The sequence below is a fragment of the Glandiceps talaboti genome, chromosome 9 (assembly GCF_964340395.1).
Source record: "Glandiceps talaboti chromosome 9, keGlaTala1.1, whole genome shotgun sequence".
NCBI lineage: Eukaryota > Metazoa > Hemichordata > Enteropneusta > Spengelidae > Glandiceps > Glandiceps talaboti.
Window position 1 is genome coordinate 22,889,296 of NC_135557.1, and position 19,439 is coordinate 22,908,734.

The 19,439-nt window shown below is 35.9% G+C and overlaps 1 protein-coding gene across 1 annotated transcript; it reads right to left on the minus strand.

Moving 5' to 3' along the window:
• Positions 1-3: 3 nt before the first annotated feature.
• Positions 4-18,952, minus strand: LOC144439983 (uncharacterized). Its single transcript, XM_078129211.1, has 5 exons — positions 18,802-18,952; positions 1,879-2,021; positions 932-1,281; positions 42-285; positions 4-9 (listed from the first exon to the last, which is right to left on the minus strand). The coding sequence occupies exons 1-5, from the start codon at positions 18,950-18,952 to the stop codon at positions 4-6; spliced, it is 894 nt and encodes a 297-aa protein (XP_077985337.1).
• Between the last annotated feature and the right edge of the window lie 487 nt (positions 18,953-19,439).

Sequence of the window (19,439 nt, forward strand, 5' to 3'; positions counted from 1 at the left end):
ACGTCATTCCTGTAGAGTATTTCGTCACCAACGTCTGTCACACTGGTCAACGCCGATTCGCTCCCAGATCTGCCACTGATTGATTGCTGATCCCCAGAATGTCCACTCTCTGACGATGTCTTCTTTGAATCATTCGCCCTTTTCGTAAGCAGTGGATCACTGGATTTGATGCCAAAGTCGACACTTTCCAATTCTCCGTATTCAACCAATGAGCCATCACTGGAAACGCTAATACTTCCAACAGAGTATTTCGTAGACCGTATACCTCGTCGTTTACCTGGCGCTCTAATAGGGAAGAAATAGAACAAGCAATGGTAATATTATTAAATTTTCAGGCGCTTCACATTAATTTGTTTTTTAAAAAGCGCTCGGAATTAATTATTAGGATTTTGACCATATCTCGAAATATACATGAATCCTTAGTACGGATGCGACGAACGTTCATGCAGAAGGCTGTCCGTACACTCTTATAATATATCAGCAGGGGTGCTAAAGGTACTCCAATGCAGCAATTCAGTGCTGAAATATGGAGAGAGAGAGAGAGAGAGAGAGAGAGAGAGAGAGAGAGAGGAGAGAGAGAGAGAGAGAGAGAGAGAGAGAGAGAGAGAGAGAGAGAGAGAGAGAGGGGGAGGAGGGGGAGGGGGGAGGGAGGGAGGGAGAGAATACTGTATTCGTGAATACAATATGTATATATATATATATATATATATATATATATATATATATATATATATATATATATATATATATATTCATATATATATCCATATATATATATATCCAACATCCCCAAAGTTCTTTTTCATATAAATCTACTCATTTATCAATCTCTGCTTTTCCATATGCGAAAATAATATGTATATCTCATCTCCAGAAAGGTAAATAAAAACCGACAACGGGGACATGTCCCCATCAATACTTGAAAATCTACCTTGTTATGTTGTGGTGCTTTCTGTCTCTATAACCACGATAGTTAGCTTGGATTTTCACAGCCGCCGATTCTTCTTTTCTATTGTTGAACATGATATCAGTTCTGACTTTGTGCCCACGATATCCAGCCTGGATTTTAGTTGCAGCTTTACTTTGTCTATCTTTGGTCTTAATGCACTTCCTTGTTTTATAGCCTCTGTAGTTAGCTTGAATCTTAACAGCAGCTTCGTCTTCTCCACTTTCTGCCATATCATCTGCGGCCGCCATCTTGGATTTCTTTTGTACTTTTACTGTCTGTCGTTTATCGTCGTCAAACGATGACGCAAACCGCTCTGTTTCGTCACTTTCATCCTGTTTAAAATACAACCATTAATTGTATTCCAAAGCTTAAACGTACCCTAACATTTCAACACTCAACCCGTTCTGTTACAAAATGTAATACAATACCTACAATGTGCCTATGTTTCTAAGTTTATCTTGTCAACAGAATTCACCAGGGTTGGTCAATAGCAAATGAAAGATTTCGAAATTCTCTTGTCACCTAATAAAAATGCACTTGACCGAGTATTTCCAAAATCATAGACCTGCAATCATCGTGCTATTCAGTATTTGTCAAGAGATTAGTGTATTTACTGACAAATATTGTCTACACATCCTAAAAATCACACAGCCAACTAAATAAGGGGAAACCGTCTATTGTAGTTTATTGATAACCAGACTAGTCTTTTGTATAGCGTTCTATATACCATGGATGTGGGAAAGACTATTTTTCTACTCCTCCATGTAAATAAATACTTAGTGTACTTTCCTAGAAATATTGAAAATAAAATCACAATTTTAAATTCACAAGATTAGAAAGAGACTATCTGAGTCTCGGGCACAGATTTGAATTTTTTTTTCTTAGATAATACTACCTTATATACCATTTAAAATCTTGTATATAATTACCTCGCTGTGATATGTAGCCTCGCTTTCATAACTGCTAAGAGATGTTGATTGGACACTGGTACCGTTATTACCTGATTTCTGATCTTTGACCTTTCCATCATATGAGGACACCAAAGTCGCGAGCTGATTATTCTTTGTTGACTCTGAAGACAAACAGAATCAGATAGTAATTACCCTGTATATTTTAATGAAGAAAAGTATGCCATATTTGAATTCATTATGTGAAACACACTAGCGAATTGACAAACAGTGTAATTACTTCAATGTCATTGCCTTTGGTAAAGCAAAGTAAAGTAAAATATTATTTTTTTCTGTCACAGGAACAAATCCACCCTCCCCTAAAATTAAGGAGTTGTACAGAAGATTCAAAGAAGAAATATAAAAAAATTTCACTCAGGTTCAGTGTAAACTATTAGCAAATTACGCAAACTATACATCATGGCTTGGCATGTGGAATGTTTCATGACACCCTCATCCATGCATCGTTCTATCAAATGCGTATTGCGAGGATATGAATTTAATCAATTAAGCAAATTATTCCATACATCATGCATTGGTATATTTTTATGGAATGTTTTATCAGACCCTACCGTCCTATCTAACTTGCTTCGATGATATTGGAACTTAAAATAGGACGAGCTTCCCTGGTTATCCATTTGAAATACTTATGTGGCAATATTATCCACAAAAAATAACGGAGTCAGGGTTATCATGAATGGAGAACTGTCATTTCCATAAAACATACCAAGCACCCCTGCAGCTGAGCTGTAAAGATTGAAGTTGATACCGTTACTGTCACAACTTTTATCATTGACTACATGCATTGTTATCATTTGGAATGATGTTAAATCTTCAGATAGCATTGATGGAATTCTACGGCACAGTATTGATAACGAGGTAGTTCCTATGGCAACAGTATAGGTCAAACATGGTTAAGTAAATGTATTTATTTCCTATTGACCTTTACCGGGATATCAAATCGTATTGGTTGTGTATGTTATATCGTGTACAATCATCTATATTGAAAGTAATACCCAGAATACAGATTGGATTCTGAACAACGTCCAATATTCCACCTCGACTCAAAGCGCGATGCCTCTGATGATACATTCCAGAATTACACTAGTTTCATTAATCTGCTGTTATCAATATTAATGTTAGCAAGACAAGTCAGTAATTAGTGCTATGTGTTTTACCCTTACAACTGATAAATTATCATTCCGGGCCCGATCCTGGAGTAACCTTGATAATTGCAAATTATCAAAACTATGGGCTTCGTAAGTGATATCACGTGTATAATGTATCATTTGATATTGTTATACTCTTGCTTTATGTGATAATATTTTCCACCTATGTGCAAAGCTAACTCTGTTTGGAGTAAAGCTAAACAAAGAAACAAACAAACAAACATAATGATCAGCAAGCACAACAACTATGAAACAAACACACAAAAAAACACACGAAAAGGTGCAACAAGAAGTGTAAGTTACAATTATATGTAGAATGATAACTCCAGATTGTCATTGAAAATCTATGCATGGCTAGTGAATGGTTAAACTATACCAACGGTGTTTGCCACATACATGTACATATATTATATACTGACTTACAACTGCAGACTTGCTATCGCTAATGTAATTATAGATGCGTGACTCCTGTAGCCTATGTAACGATATCTAACAACTTTAATAAAAGCAAAATGCCATCGGCAACACTTTCTGTGTTTCGAAATTGCAGGTATGCCTTCAGGATGAAAGTGACATTTGGTAAAAGTTGAATCTCGCAATTATCACGAACAGCTGCATACTCCCCGGGTTTCATGTTGACAAAGATGATATCTAATGACGTCATTTTATTATACACGTTCTAATAAATATCACGCGTAGTTAAGTGGTTTTATTTTATGACCCAATTTAGTATGTTGTACTAGTAAGAATATTATGAAGGCTGTATCAATAAATGGGAAAGTGTTACTTAATTCATCTAAGTAGTCATCCATGAAGTCATCATCGTTGTCATCGCAATTATTTTAATTCGCCGTTGTTGAAATTGTCGTTGTCGTCATCCTTCTCCATATCATCATCATCATCATCATCATCGTCGTCGTCGTCGTCGTCGTCGTACGCGTCGTCATCATCATCATCATCATCATCATCATCATCATCATCATCATCATCATCATCATCACCACCACCATCAACAACAACAAAACTACCAATACAACTACCACCATCGTCTCCACTACCACCACTACCATAATCGAACGATCATCATCATCATCATTGCATTTCCCCATCTTCCGATGTGAAATGTTAATGTTATGCATGCCTTTCTGTAAAATCGTAAAATAGCTAATAGTGGGGATTTATATCGTGTTAAGTTTTCTTAAAATAAGTAAATAAACAAATAAATATACTAGTATTGGCAGCTGTATCCAAATTTCTGTTTCGGAGTCGACACTATCTTGACGATTTGAAGATTGAAGACCACACATTATTATTTAATTCACATCAAGAGGAAGACAGTGGATGTGGAATGGAATCTCGTATATGTGCACTACAATCTTCGAAAAAAACACCGATGCGTTTGCTTGCTTGTGGTAAACAGGAATGAGACGTACAACGTAATTAGTGTCTATAGCTTAACAAATATAGATACCACAGTAGCCTCGGATCCCACAGCTCTGTTTACTGGCAGAACGCTCCGCATTATAACAATAGAGACCGACTGTTACTGATACATTATGCTTTCCACCATAGACAGTAGAGGGGATGCTTCCACAGACATAACAAACTGATAAAAGCATTGTCTGAACCTACATCAGAGCATAGACAGTAGAGGGAAGACGATTGTTCTTGGCCCCTTCATTCAAGCAAGCACACTGGTATATTGTCGTGGGTTGTATATCGAATCAGATCATGTCGTCCTAACTTATTTAATGCAGTTTACAAAGTAAGTTTATGTGACCAACTGCTTTCAGATTAACGTTTTTCATCGTTTGCAGATTCAATAACAACACCTTCATATATCATATATGTAATGTGATTGATGTTTGCACGAGCGCGGATATATAGACCCCTTCTATGCCCGTCTGTCTCTCTCACTTTGTCTCTGTCTATGCCTCTGTATGTCCCTGTCTCACTGTCTCTGTATGTGTGGATCAGTCCCGTTTGTATCTTAATCTCAATCTCATGTTCTCTATCGCTGTCTACCTGCCCGTCTGTGTGTGTGTGTGTGTGTGTGTGTCTGTCTGTCTGTCTGTCTGTCTGTCTGTCTGTCTGTCTGTCTGTCTCTCTCTCTCTCTCTCTCTCTCTCTCTCTCTCTCTCTCTCTCTCTCTCTCTCTCTCCCTCTCTCTCTCTCTCTCTCTCTCTCTCAAAAACATATAAGTGCATATATCGTAACAATCATTTCATATCTATTCCTTTTTTTCAATAGGTTTGCCTGTGCTTTGATCAAAACAAAACATAATATTCGAAGTTTTCTATTAGTAGTCCTAGATAACTCGCAATTTACTTCAACATGGTCAAATCGTGTATTTGTTAAAGTGCCTTGTTCCTTAACTTATTCTTAACCGTCGTATGTATTAGTGTAGGTCGTACCTTCTGTAGTAATTTGCGTCATGTTATCAAAAAACTCAATACATCTTAATTGCAGCTCCTAATACCTTTACTTTAATGACAGCCCACGGGACGAGTGAATTGTATTTATGTAATTACACGAGTACGGAGATCGTGAGATGAATTTCTTATCGCGTAATGTCACGACAATCTAGTATGTATCGTCTTTCTGTAATGTGTACACCTGTATTCAGACGACATTTTGTTAGGTATAATAACAGTCTGATGAAACGTCCATTAACCTGGTACAGACTTGATGGCGTGTCTAGTCACAGCGTGACTATTGTGTCGTGTAAGACCCGATAATGGCGACACACTTCCGTTTGTTCTTCAAGTCTGTTAAACATTGTGCATTCAACTTAGTTTTTAGATCATTTCGTTTAATGTACTGCTGAATTAGTTGGCCCATTAAATATGTCTATGGAAACACAATTACAGGCCCATAACATCGTGAATATAGAACTTCTTACTTTGAATCGAAAAGTGGATGATATTGCAGACATTTTAACAATTTGAGACAACGTATACGACATTACCCTTAATACCCTAAAGTTGAGGATGTTGAGTTAGTTGATTTTATACGTTACAACGGACACACATTCATTTTCCAATGCATTAGCCCGAGGTTTTAAAACTCTCTTGTCTATTAAGCAAAATTGAGATTTATCTCCGATTTCCTTTGGACATGACACGAAATGGCATAACAGTCCTAAGTTACAGATTTTGACTAGAACTTAAATGGCTTTTAAAGTGCAGTAAATATATTTTTAATTGTGGAATATTCCTTATCAATTTCTACTCCAATTCAGTATGCGTAGTAAAAGGTCTGTTTTTGTAGCTTTTATCGGAATATGAATCGTTGTTGTACTCGTGTTTCAGCTCATATTACATTACCCTAAATGTCAACTCATCTTCATGATCAAAGTAATCGCAAGCGAGGTTCATTCGTATTTACCTCAAGGCAAATATACGTGCGTTTTCATCATTCACTATCCTTTCAAGTAAATAGCATTGACAGATCGTTACCATGACGACATACTTTTAGGAGATAATAATAATCTAAGGAGTCGTACCCAGAAAATTCTTACCATGATTATCGTACGATATCCAAATCCTGGATAGCATGTATCACCATAACATTATTCTGGCTGCCTACAAAACCGTCCTGTTCCCTGTCGGACGTATCCACATATACATCTGTCTGTCCACCGTGTCCGCCCAACCACCGATGTGTATGTATATGTATGTATGTATGTATGTATGTATGTATGTATGTATGTATGCATGTATGTATGTATGTATGTATGTATGTATGTATGTATGTATAACAGCCCGAAAACTATTTTCCACTTTCCGAAAAGTACACATTTTTAGATTATTTTCATAAGAAAGATTCATAAATGAGTGTACGGTATCAATTTTGACATTTTTCCATGACAATTTTCAAGATTTTGTTTACTGTAGTCAAACCCTTTCATATACTGCAAAGATTCCAGTGAAAGAATGAAATCAACACACAAAATGTGTTAAAATTACATCTGAATTAAGATATTTATTAATTTTAGCAAATTTCCCTCATAATCAGTAAAATTGAACCTGTGTTAGTTGCAGGACTTGTCCTGAAGCTGAAAGGGGTGTGTCAGTTGCAGGAATTGTCAAGATACATTGTACCTATATTTTAGCATCATTTTCCCAACTGCACTAAGTACTGTAGTAGTACATGTATCTTATATTATCATATGAAGACCCAAATTCACTGTTGAAAGACAAAAATCCCACACATTATTTTTAATCAAAAGTTGAGATAGCCTTGTGAAATATTTTAGAATTTATTTCTCAAATTTCAATTAGTCAAAATCTGGACTCCTAAATTAATAATTATTTATTCCAAAAATATATATCATGTACATAACATAACAAAACACATTTACTAGTCAAGATGAATATGTATATCAATAACTAAGGGGAAAGGGGAATGAAAATATTTGTTTTGCAACTAAACTAGTCATATAAATACAGTACATTTGACATTGACAATAAATACTATCTCGGCATAACTGCCATATGTCAAATGTGACATACTAAATCTTGGATCATCAAAAGTAACACACTATGACATAGCATAAAGTTATGCCCAATTTGTATTAATCGAATATAGATATTTTTTTTAAACTCTCATTTGAACTCTGACTGGCGGGGCCGTGGATGTTCCTGATATTCAATGGTAGTCTATTCCATATTTTTGTGGTGCATTCTTTATGTGAAACAGACCCTACTTGTGTGTGGCTTTTGGAGTACATAAATCATTGCTTGTACTTGCCTTGTTGAGTAGGAATGACTCATTGGGGTAAAACAATTGTGAATATCTTTGGAAGACTACATGTATTGTGTAAAGAATTTCTCGTCAACAAATTTAACAATGTTTAATTTGTTGAAATAATATCTGTCACATACACATTGATATAATATTTCTTGCAGTGTATATGTCAAACAGGACATTAATTTGATATATTCTTTCCTTTTTTCAGGTAATGAAGATGGATTGGTAGCACTACAAAGGCACCAGTGTTGTCTATGGTATAAGCCAAGAACACCTGTATATGACACCCCCCCCCCCAACACTCAACTAAATAAAAAGAAAACAAATAAATAATAGGTTACTTTATAAAATCCACGATCCTGAACCAATTCTAGAGTGTGGTTTATTGACTGGATCCTTGTGTCATGCAGAGCATTTATAAGCAGTTCAACTATGCAACAATTTCAGAAACTGTTAGGCAATTCAATCCTGCAACTGACACACCACTTTCAGCTTCAGGACAAATCCTGCATCTGACACATCCCTTTCAGCTTCAGGACAATTCTTGCAGCTGACACACCCCTTTCAGCTGCAGGACAATTCCTGCAACTGACACACCCCTTTCAGCTTCAGGACAATTCCTGCATCTGACACACCCCTTTCAGCTTCAGGACAAGTCCTGCAACTGACACACCCCTTTCAGCCTCAGGACAATTCCTGCAGCTGACACACCCCTTTCAGCTTCAGGACAATTCCTGCATCTGACACACCCCTTTCAGCTTCAGGACAAGTCCTGCAACTGACCAACTGATAGCTGACCGACACACCAGTCTATGAAACATTTTATATTGTCCGGTAGAATTGAAGATTGGTGGAGGGGACAATGACTTTTTTGTTATTTCCTCAAAAAATGCCTGATTTGTGTGACAGGGTAGTGAAATTGAAATTCTAACTTAGGAATTTTAGATTACAACAACTGACCTGAGAGATTTTGTTTTAAACTGTGATAATCTTACAGCAATTATATGAATTTTTATAATTTCACTGGCAATATTTCACTCTTTTTATGCCAAGGTTAAAAATCTCTGTTCAGAATTAAAAATATATTAATTTAGTATGTGTATGATCAAGCTGACATTTTTTCATGTAGTTAAATGAATTGATATTTGCAGTTAAAATATGATGTACTTAACATTTTCAAGGTACAAACACTGAAGGAATATTCAAAAGTTGATCAACTGGATTTTACTTCAACAATTATTAAAAAATATTAGATTTTTTGCATTTTTTGCACTTTTTCCTACTACAATTGTGTGAAATACCAGGTTTTCGGAAATTGGAAAATTGTTTTCGGGCTGTTGTATGTATGTATGTATGTATGTATGTATGTATGTATGTATGTGTGTATGTATGTGTGTATGTATGTGTGTATGTATGTATGTATGTATGTATGTATGTATGTGTGTGTGTGTGTATGTATGTATGTATGTATGTATGTATGTATGTATGTGTGTATGTATGTGTGTATGTATGTATGTATGTGTGTGTATGTATGTATGTATGTATGTATGTATGTGTCTATGTATGTATGTATGTATGTATGTATGTATGTATGCATGTATGTGTGTATGTATGTATGTATGTATGTATGTATGCATGTATGTATGTATATGTATGTATGTATGTATGTATGTATGTATGTATGGGTAGTGGATGGGTGGTTTGGTGGGTGGGCGGGCTTGTGGGATTTGATGGATGGATGGATGGGTACATAGATGTGTACGTACGTACGTACATATGTCTGTGTATCTGTCTGTCCGACTTTTGATTGATTTGTAATTTCTTTGCTTGCTTGCTTGCTTGCTTGATTGATTGATTGATTGATTGATTAATTGATTGCATATGTTTGTACAATCATATGCTACAGTAGGGTGGTATATTTAAAGTTAGTATACATATTTACATTACATTTACTGCAATAAGACAGAGAATTAAACTGAATTACTAGTTACTGTTACCACACATAATGATGTATGTAGTCGTTGAATAGATCATCAGTGTCAGCTGAAATGACATGTCAAATTCTCTTGATATTTGTGGTGGTGATGAAAAATGACAAGTACCTCTGTTCGTATTACAATTACCTTTCTAAAACGAATCAGTACACATGATACATCACATATTATATGGAAGAACAATATTAAATACACAGTGAAAGCTGACCAAATCCCAGTCGTGTAAACATCTTTAGTTGTACTTCAGGGGACATACACGGTCAAGTAATTTCCATCGGGACTTTCTGTTCTTTAAAAAGTCGTTTCCACTTGATGACATACGCTAACATTTCATTACTCAATCTGACTGCAATTATCAATATTTTGTTTGGTTACCATGGTTTCTGGATTGTTAATTGTGCCTTCCTTGTCTCGTTAAATATTTAATCTCAATAAAGAATATATACTCATTTAAAAGTAATATGTTGCATATGGTGAGATGTATGCAGTGTGAATTCTTCTAGTAGGAATTAAAAGTACACATCGGCAGCTTGAGAATACAACACACACACATACATACATACATACATACATACATACATACATACATACATACATACATACATACATACATACATACATACATACATACATATACATACATACATACATACATACATACATACATACACACACACACACATACATACATACATACATACATACATACATACATACATACATATGCACACTCCAGCCCTCATAACACGTTTCATTCTGCACTTAACGCTACAAGACGTGACTAAACTCTCACCCACTCATGCATTGCATACCATTAAATTAATTTATGCATATATGTCAAAACAATATGCGACGGGCGTGGGATATGCTTGTCTTTTTAAGTGTTAACTGTTGCCATGGTTATATACAAATTTACATTCGTATATTTCAGGGGTTTACAAGATTTTATATGGAGTAGCTTCAACCTTTGAGAAATAAAGAGATAAATTTGGAAAAGCGTTAAAGAATGCTGAATATGATCAATGAGAGTTGTCCTACATGTATTAGTCAACAATATTGTGAATAACGGCAAAATGTGTAAGTGGCGATATGTGGTTAATATAAATGATGTGACGATACTTGCTAACGTACCATAATTTTTATGTATTATGTTTTCAAAATGAGTCCAGTAGCCATATGAAACTGGTAACACTAATGAAACGGATTATCAAGGATTAACGTCTGTAGTGGAATGATTTGTTTTGGGGTTAATTTGTCATCATGATATTAGAAAATATGTGATAGTGGAAATATTTGTAGAATAATTGAACACTGTGTCTGTCTGTCTGTTATATGATGTTGTTAAATATGATTGTAAGACCTTGGAACTACAAACATCTTGGATTACAAACGAATAACGCTCTCTCTCTCTCCCTCTCTCTCTCTCTCTCCCTCCCTCCCTCCCTCCCCCTCCCTTCCTCCCTCTCTATCTCTCTCTACCTCCCTCCTCTCTCTCTCTCTCTCTCTCTCTCTCTCTCTCTCTCTCTCTCTCTCTCTCTCTCTCTCTCTCTCTCTCTCTCTCTCTCTCTCTCTCTCTCTCTCTCTCTCTCTCTCTCTCTCTCTCTCTCTCTCTCTGCTTGCCTGCCTGCCTGTCTCTGTCTGTCTGTTTCTTTGTCGATATCTGCCTCGCTGTCCCTCTGGCTCACAAATGTGATAAAGTTATTCTGATAATATGCAGATGATAAACAGCAGCACAATTATTATGAGTTAAATTCCGATGTACAACAACTTGCATTTAACTGACTCTTTTTTAATCGTCACTTTATATTTGAATCAGATTTATTTTAGAAACTAAAATGCAATTACAAAGACTGATTAAAATCATTAAAATCAGGATACTTTCATTCCAATATCCTTTCTTCATTGACTTAATGTGACATTTTCATTTGAAACCAATTTGACACTGTGTCTGTCTGTCTGTTATATGATGTTGTTAAATATGATTGTAAGACCTTGGAACTACAAACATCTTGGATTACAAACGAATAACGCTCTCTCTCTCTCTCTCCCTCTCTCTCTCTCTCTCCCTCCCTCCCTCCCTCCCCCTCCCTTCCTCCCTCTCTATCTCTCTCTACCTCCCTCCTCTCTCTCTCTCTCTCTCTCTCTCTCTCTCTCTCTCTCTCTCTCTCTCTCTCTCTCTCTCTCTCTCTCTCTCTCTCTCTCTCTCTCTCTCTCTCTCTCTCTCTCTCTCTCTCTCTCTCTCTCTCTCTCTCTCTCTGCTTGCCTGCCTGCCTGTCTCTGTCTGTCTGTTTCTTTGTCGATATCTGCCTCGCTGTCCCTCTGGCTCACAAATGTGATAAAGTTATTCTGATAATATGCGATGTACAACAACTTGCATTTAACTGACTCTTTTTTAATCGTCACTTTATATTTGAATCAGATTTATTTTAGAAACTAAAATGCAATTACAAAGACTGATTAAAATCATTAAAATCAGGATACTTTCATTCCAATATCCTTTCTTCATTGACTTAATGTGACATTTTCATTTGAAACCAATTTGACCTCGTTATGAAATAAATCTTTCAATAGTTAAGTATTGAAAAGAATGGTCAATGAAGACTTTGAGTAATAAAACAGTTAATTGAAGTTGTCATGTCATGTCGTTAGTTCATTTTGGCTCGTTATCCAGAAACGTTTTTCCTCGTTCTGCTGACAAGATCTTCCCATTTTTGCCTTAACAAATAAAATTTATATACAATACCTTGTGTGGTTATATTTAAAAAACCAAACCAGAAAGTCAAGAGTTTTCATAATTCGAGAGAAAAAATAAGCAGAAGTTAAGGAAATTAGAAATCAAATTGCGAATAATGTCACAAATGTTAAAACCGTTTATCATATTCATGATGATGATATCGATGTCTTTTGTGATGACGTGATTACGTCTAGAGGATACAGTCGAAGAGTATCTTCGAAACTCGTGATCAATGCTCTCTTTTTTATAACTGCAAAATTGCAAAATGACAATCATGGTAAAACCATCGCTTACTTCATAATCGACGACTGTATTCCCAACGTGTTAAAAGTAACATTTTCTACATATATGTCTCCGAGAAATTAATTTATCAAAAATGAATGTACCGTGACCTGGATCTGGAGACCACCATTACTGTTTGTAAGACACGTAAATGAACTTGTTTTGTCCGTAAAGTACATTGAACTATGTAGGCGTGAATTGCAAAAAACGGGGTATCATTACTTGTGTACCAGTCTTTGTTTAGACTTCCTTCCCATTAAGAACCATAGTGCATATCCACTCCTTTCCAACGATGAACCTTGTATATTCCTGATATTCACCATCAAAACTCAGTATCTCTCTTTTACCTCCTACAAATACAGAAAATGAGCTCCTATCACGTAAAATCTTATATATGAAGTGCCATCGAACATTAATGTATAGCTTTTTCATGCACCACTGGCTTTTCTAGAAGAGAATGTCACACTATGCAGAAGGACTCTCTGATCTGATAATGGTGATAGAAAATGATTGGCAGTATATACTTCGAATTCACTGTAGTACAACGTGACGTCATCACTTGGACGAAGAAATTACCGGATGTTACTATCAAGCCAGAAAGACTATGAAGATTCAATTAGGCGGCACAATTTTCTTTTACATCTCACACAATGTTTCTTGTTACGAGTTACACAAACAAAATAATTTCATGAAATGTTACATTTTATCCACTGTGAACACAAATAACAATTTTGTGTTTGAATCTTTCTTAGTTGACTCTCTATGCTTTCGTACTATCAGTGACTGCATTTTGTTTTATGTAATTTGTTACAAAACAATATTGTGCTGCCTAATTGTTACCCCGTACCACCCAATGGTTAGCTCTGGTAGTGTAGTACCACCCAATGGTTAGCTCTGGTAGTGTAGTACCACCCAATGGTTAGCTCTGGTAGTGTAGTACCACCCAATGGTTAGCTCTGGTAGTGTAGTACCACCCAATGGTTAGCTCTGGTAGTGTAGTACCACCCAATGGTTAGCTCTGGTAGTGTAGTACCACCCAATGGTTAGCTCTGGTAGTGTAGTACCACCCAATGGTTAGCTCTGGTAGTGTAGTACCACCCAATGGTTAGCTCTGGTAGTGTAGTACCACCCAATGGTTAACTCTGGTTTTTTAGTACCACCCAATGGTTAACTCTGGGTTTTTAGTACCACCCAATGGTTAACTCTGGTTTTTTAGTACCACCCAATGGTTAACTCTGGTTTTTTAGTACCACCCAATGGTTAACTCTGGGTTTGTAGTACCACCCAATGGTTAGCTCTGGTAGTGTAGTACCACCCAATGGTTAGCTCTGGTAGTGTAGTACCACCCAATGGTTAACTCTGGTTTTTTAGTACCACCCAATGGTTAACTCTGGGGTTTTAGTACCACCCAATGGTTAACTCTGGTTTTTTAGTACCACCCAATGGTTAACTCTGGTTTTTTAGTACCACCCAATGGTTAACTCTGGGTTTTTAGTACCACCCAATGGTTAACTCTGGGTTTTTAGTACCACCCAATGGTTAACTCTGGTTTTTTAGTACCACCCAATGGTTAACTCTGGGTTTGTAGTACCACCCAATGGTTAGCTCTGGTAGTGTAGTACCACCCAATGGTTAACTCTGGTTTGTAGTACCACCCAATGGTTAACTCTGGTTTTTTAGTACCACCCAATGGTTAACTCTGGGTTTTTAGTACCACCAAATGGTTAACTCTGGTTTTTTAGTACCACCCAATGGTTAACTCTGGTTTGTAGTACCACCCAATGGTTAACTCTGGTTTTGTAGTACCACCCAATGGTTAACTCAGGGTTTTTAGTACCACCCAATGGTTAACTCTGGTTTTTTAGTACCACCCAATGGTTAACTCTGGTTTTGTAGTAACCCAATGGTTAACTCTGTTTTTTTAGTACCACCCAGTGGTTAACTCTGGTTTTGTAGTAACCCAATGGTTAACTCTGGTTTTTTAGTACTACCCAATGGTTAACTCTGGTTTTGTAGTACCACCCAATCGTTAATTCTGGTTTTGTAGTAACCCAATGGTTAACTCTGGTTTTTTAGTACCACCCAATGGTTAATTCTGGTTTTGTAGTACCACCCAATGGTTAACTCTGGTTTTTAGTACCACCCAATGGTTAACTCTGGTTTTTAGTACCACCCAATGGTTAACTCTGTTTTTGTAGTAACCCAATGGTTAACTCTGGTAGTGTAGTACCACCCAATGGTTAACTCTGGTTTGGTAGTACCACCCAATGGTTAGCTCTTGTTTTGTAGTACCACCCAATCGTTAATTCTGGTTTTGTAGTACCACCCAATCGTTAACTCTGGTTTTGTAGTACCAACCAATGGATAACTATGATTCTTGTGTCAACCATTGTCGCACCACAGAGTCAGACCTTTTGCCGTAACGATAGAAAACACGCCTTTGAGTTTCCGTTGTTACAGTGGAAAAGGTTTCTCTAGCTAAGTTACGAAAATAGTTCCAATATATATCAAAGCATAGTTTTATAACAACTATGGACTTGTCAATATTACACCAAACAGCAATGAAACAGTGCTAGTGTTTTTGCAACACCTTTTTCTATGATAAAAACTAACCATATAAAATACACTGTCTGTCTCGAGAGGTGACGATACCTATATCGACGGTCGACCTTATAGTTCGTATAAATCGACACAACTTTGAATGTATGTACATTAGAATCAATATTTATACAGAACAAACAACATTCACAAGGCATGTATTACTAAAATATAATATTTTGTGTATCATGCTAAAGGTTGTTACAATTGTAAAGATGAACTGGGGCTGTATACTGTGTATATACATGTCTAGCCTAAGGTAGCTGAAGTTACAGATAATGCAGTCCAAAATCACAGACGTTTTGACTAAACACTCTCTATATTCAATATATAGTCTGATGTATATCTGGTTCTGATGTACGCCATAATACGCTATCTGTCTTTATTCTGTAAAGAATACATTCACTAACCATGTATATGACAAGTTAGACGTTCATATCTGCATTCAATCAATTGCTTGTCTGCACATAGACAATAGTGTATAGAGAACAGATTACTGTATTGAGATAGACTTCAACATTCATTACTCTTACATTTCCACAAATACAACTACATAGATGTTGAGTGATGGATGGCTGTCATATACATATTACATTGTAGTACTATCTACGTCTGTCACGATAAAAACCAAAATATGAAGAATATCCAAATGTTAAATGTCATGACATGCACAGTATTAGTATTCAATACAACATGCAATGTTACACAGGCACCAACACAGAAGAGCTTTCTGTGTACAGCGAGTAATTGCGATGATGCTAGCAGTAAAGTACATAGTCCATTACTAAAGCAAGGAGCACAGATGTTTTCAATATCTGACATCATATGATTTGCTATACTTAAATATACAGTTATACTAACAGTGATTATCATTAACATTTGATTCACGCGTATTATGATCCGTACAATGTGTGCCAACCACATCAGTCAGACGATAATAATGTAAATATCTAGATCTGAATCAAAATCTCACATACTGATACAATATAAAATATAATCAAATCGTGACCTTTGACATTACTAATACGTCAACACATATGATGCATGTTGCTGCCTTTGGGTCAAAGGTCTCTGCGTTGTATTCACTACGACTAGTCTTAAACATATGTCAGATCAAAAATGAGCCAAAGGCCAGAATATTGCTAGGCATATTAACTTACACACGATCAGAATACTATGTAGATATTAGTAGAATATATAGAACACGAAAAAAATATATTGTATACATACATATGTGTTATTTGTTGACGCGTCAGTAATGTCTAAAGATAGGTCGATTAATTTTTCAAAGACCGAGCTTACTTAACTGATGTTTTTCTTGATAAACTGTTAATACAGATACATTGATATAAGAGCGAACAATACATGTTACCATGGCAACAGCAAATAGGTCGACATTTACCAATAATTGTTCATTTGTTCTAGGCTTGCAAAGTATTTCTGTAAGGTCACCACTGATAGTTGTGTTTTACGTTTTACAATAAAATCAATGGCACGTAATTTAATCATATAATCAATACCCAATCGTAACATGATTTACTTCTGAATCATCATATCTTCAGCCATAGATGACAAACTGTACACACACAGACACAGACACAGACACAGACACACTCGCGCGCACATACATACATACATACATACATACATACATACATACATACACACGCATGCATACATACATACACACATACATACATACATACATACACACAAACACACACACACAGATATATATATATATATATATATATATATATATATATATATATATATATATATGCTAACTAAAAACATAGTTACTTTAATGCAAGCGCTATAGAGTGGATTTTATACAGCGACAACCTCCATAGCAACTCTTACCAGTAGGATTAACATCCCGCCAATGCCATTGGCAGATCTACATTTCATATCTGTGGTTGTTGTAGATTTACCTTTCTTTATTAACTACGATATCATGTTGTTCGTTAACAGTTACGTTATCTCAAAGTGAATAACTTGACATTTAAGTCACGTTGTTCCGTATAGATGTAGAATAATATGTCGTTAATCATTCTGTAACTATATATCACTGTCATCTCTCCCGCATCAGAATGGATTCAGTCCCTACCCAAATATCATTGGGGTCAATACAGATAAGGTTCCTCTCTACATTCAATTTCGAACGTCAGAGGCAGTTGCCAGGATACCAAATTGATGTTATTGATTTATACAGGAAGAGTTTAATCGAATGCCACAAGGAAGCCTCAGATTTCGCGGTAATTGTCCCCCGTCTCTCAGAGTGTTATTTATCAAAGAAACACGGGTAATTTGGAGCATGTAGGTGTTTGACGTTATTGCATGTAAAGTCTAACCAATACAGCAGTGCGTGTTCGGAGATTGTGGGTGTTCTGATCAGGTCAACCTGTTCTTAATGCAACATGTCGTGTCAGTGTTTATTGTTACTCGTAACCTAGCAACCATTACCACTGATGAATGTAATGTGATTTATCGTTTGTGATGGCATTATATTCCGTTTCAATAACATAAAACACATGTTATGATGAAAATATCACGTCTTCTGTCGCCTCTCATTTATAAGACATGTTATTGTGCCGCTGGGAGACAAGGTCTTAGCGAAGAAAAACCATCGCAAGTAATAAGTACGTCTCACATGCTAGGGCGTGTAACTCCAGTATATTACACACAATTTCAAGGTCAGGTGGAATTGCTTCGTAGTATAGGTTATTGCAAACCCGTTGAAATTTCCATATACAGTGTCAATGCACTCACAAGTCGCTATTATAACATATGATTTGTATTTCCCCTTCATTGTGTCTCTGTTTACGAAACGTAAACAAATCAGGATCAGATAATGTATTAATGAAGATACATCGATGTAGTATTAGTGTAATCGTTTAGCAATGTATTCCATTACAATGTAAATTACTTAGGCATTTTATAACTATAACATTAGCGTGAACTGACTCTGCTCGACTCAATACAGATCTAATAATATATGTAATTTGCATGTAGAATTATTATATTGAATATTAAACTCATAATTAAGTTAGAAGGTCCAACCGAACACAATTACACGATCACGATAAATACATAATCAATATATATTTAAAAAGAAACAGTTGAACGAATCTATTAAGCTAAAATTATCTTCTTCTTTTTTAATTTTAGTAGATTTAGAATGAAATGGATAAATAAATTGTATATTCTTCTACCGATATGCAGAATTATACCAATATGTCATGGGAAATAGAAATTATGTCTGTAAAATTGCGATGAGAAAGTGGTTTATATTGCTAAGTAGGTTAACAATGTACAACTGCAATTGTAAAAGTCCTCCATAGAAACCGTATTTTACTTGATAATGTACCGCTTACCTCTAGCACTTAGTAAAGTATCGAAATAGTCTGCAGCGAAGGAGTAGATGTTTTCTGGCTGACTTCGCAATACTTCTTTCGCCAGTCCTTCCAATAGAGTTTCAAACCCTTCTGGTATTTGATATTTGGCCGGTGGATGACGAGCTGCCATTGTAGACACAGATGGCTGTGATATTGTAGTCTTGTCGACGATGTGCTGATATTACGTGGTGTAAAATGACATTGATTACTGTACGTACGTTAGTGATTGTGACACACGAAAGCAGCGAGAGTTATTTATATGTGAACTCACAGGAGTAGACTCCACAGCTTATGTTTCCTATATTTTATAAGACCGCTTAACTTGGGTAATAAATTTTGGCGTATGATAATCGAAGTCAGGTAAATTTGAAGGATGGAACTCATTGTAAACATTCATCGCTTGATATCATGCGCTATTCGTTTAATGAGGCACACAGTGATTGATATGCATGCTAAAAACTATTAAGTTCATGTTATAAGCGAACGAGATACAGAATTAACAGAATTAACACTTAATAAAATGCATTATTAATAACAATGTGAATACACTTCATTAAAATTTCTGTGTAATTTTCAGTACATCAAATTGACTTAAATTGACACTCAGGGATCATATT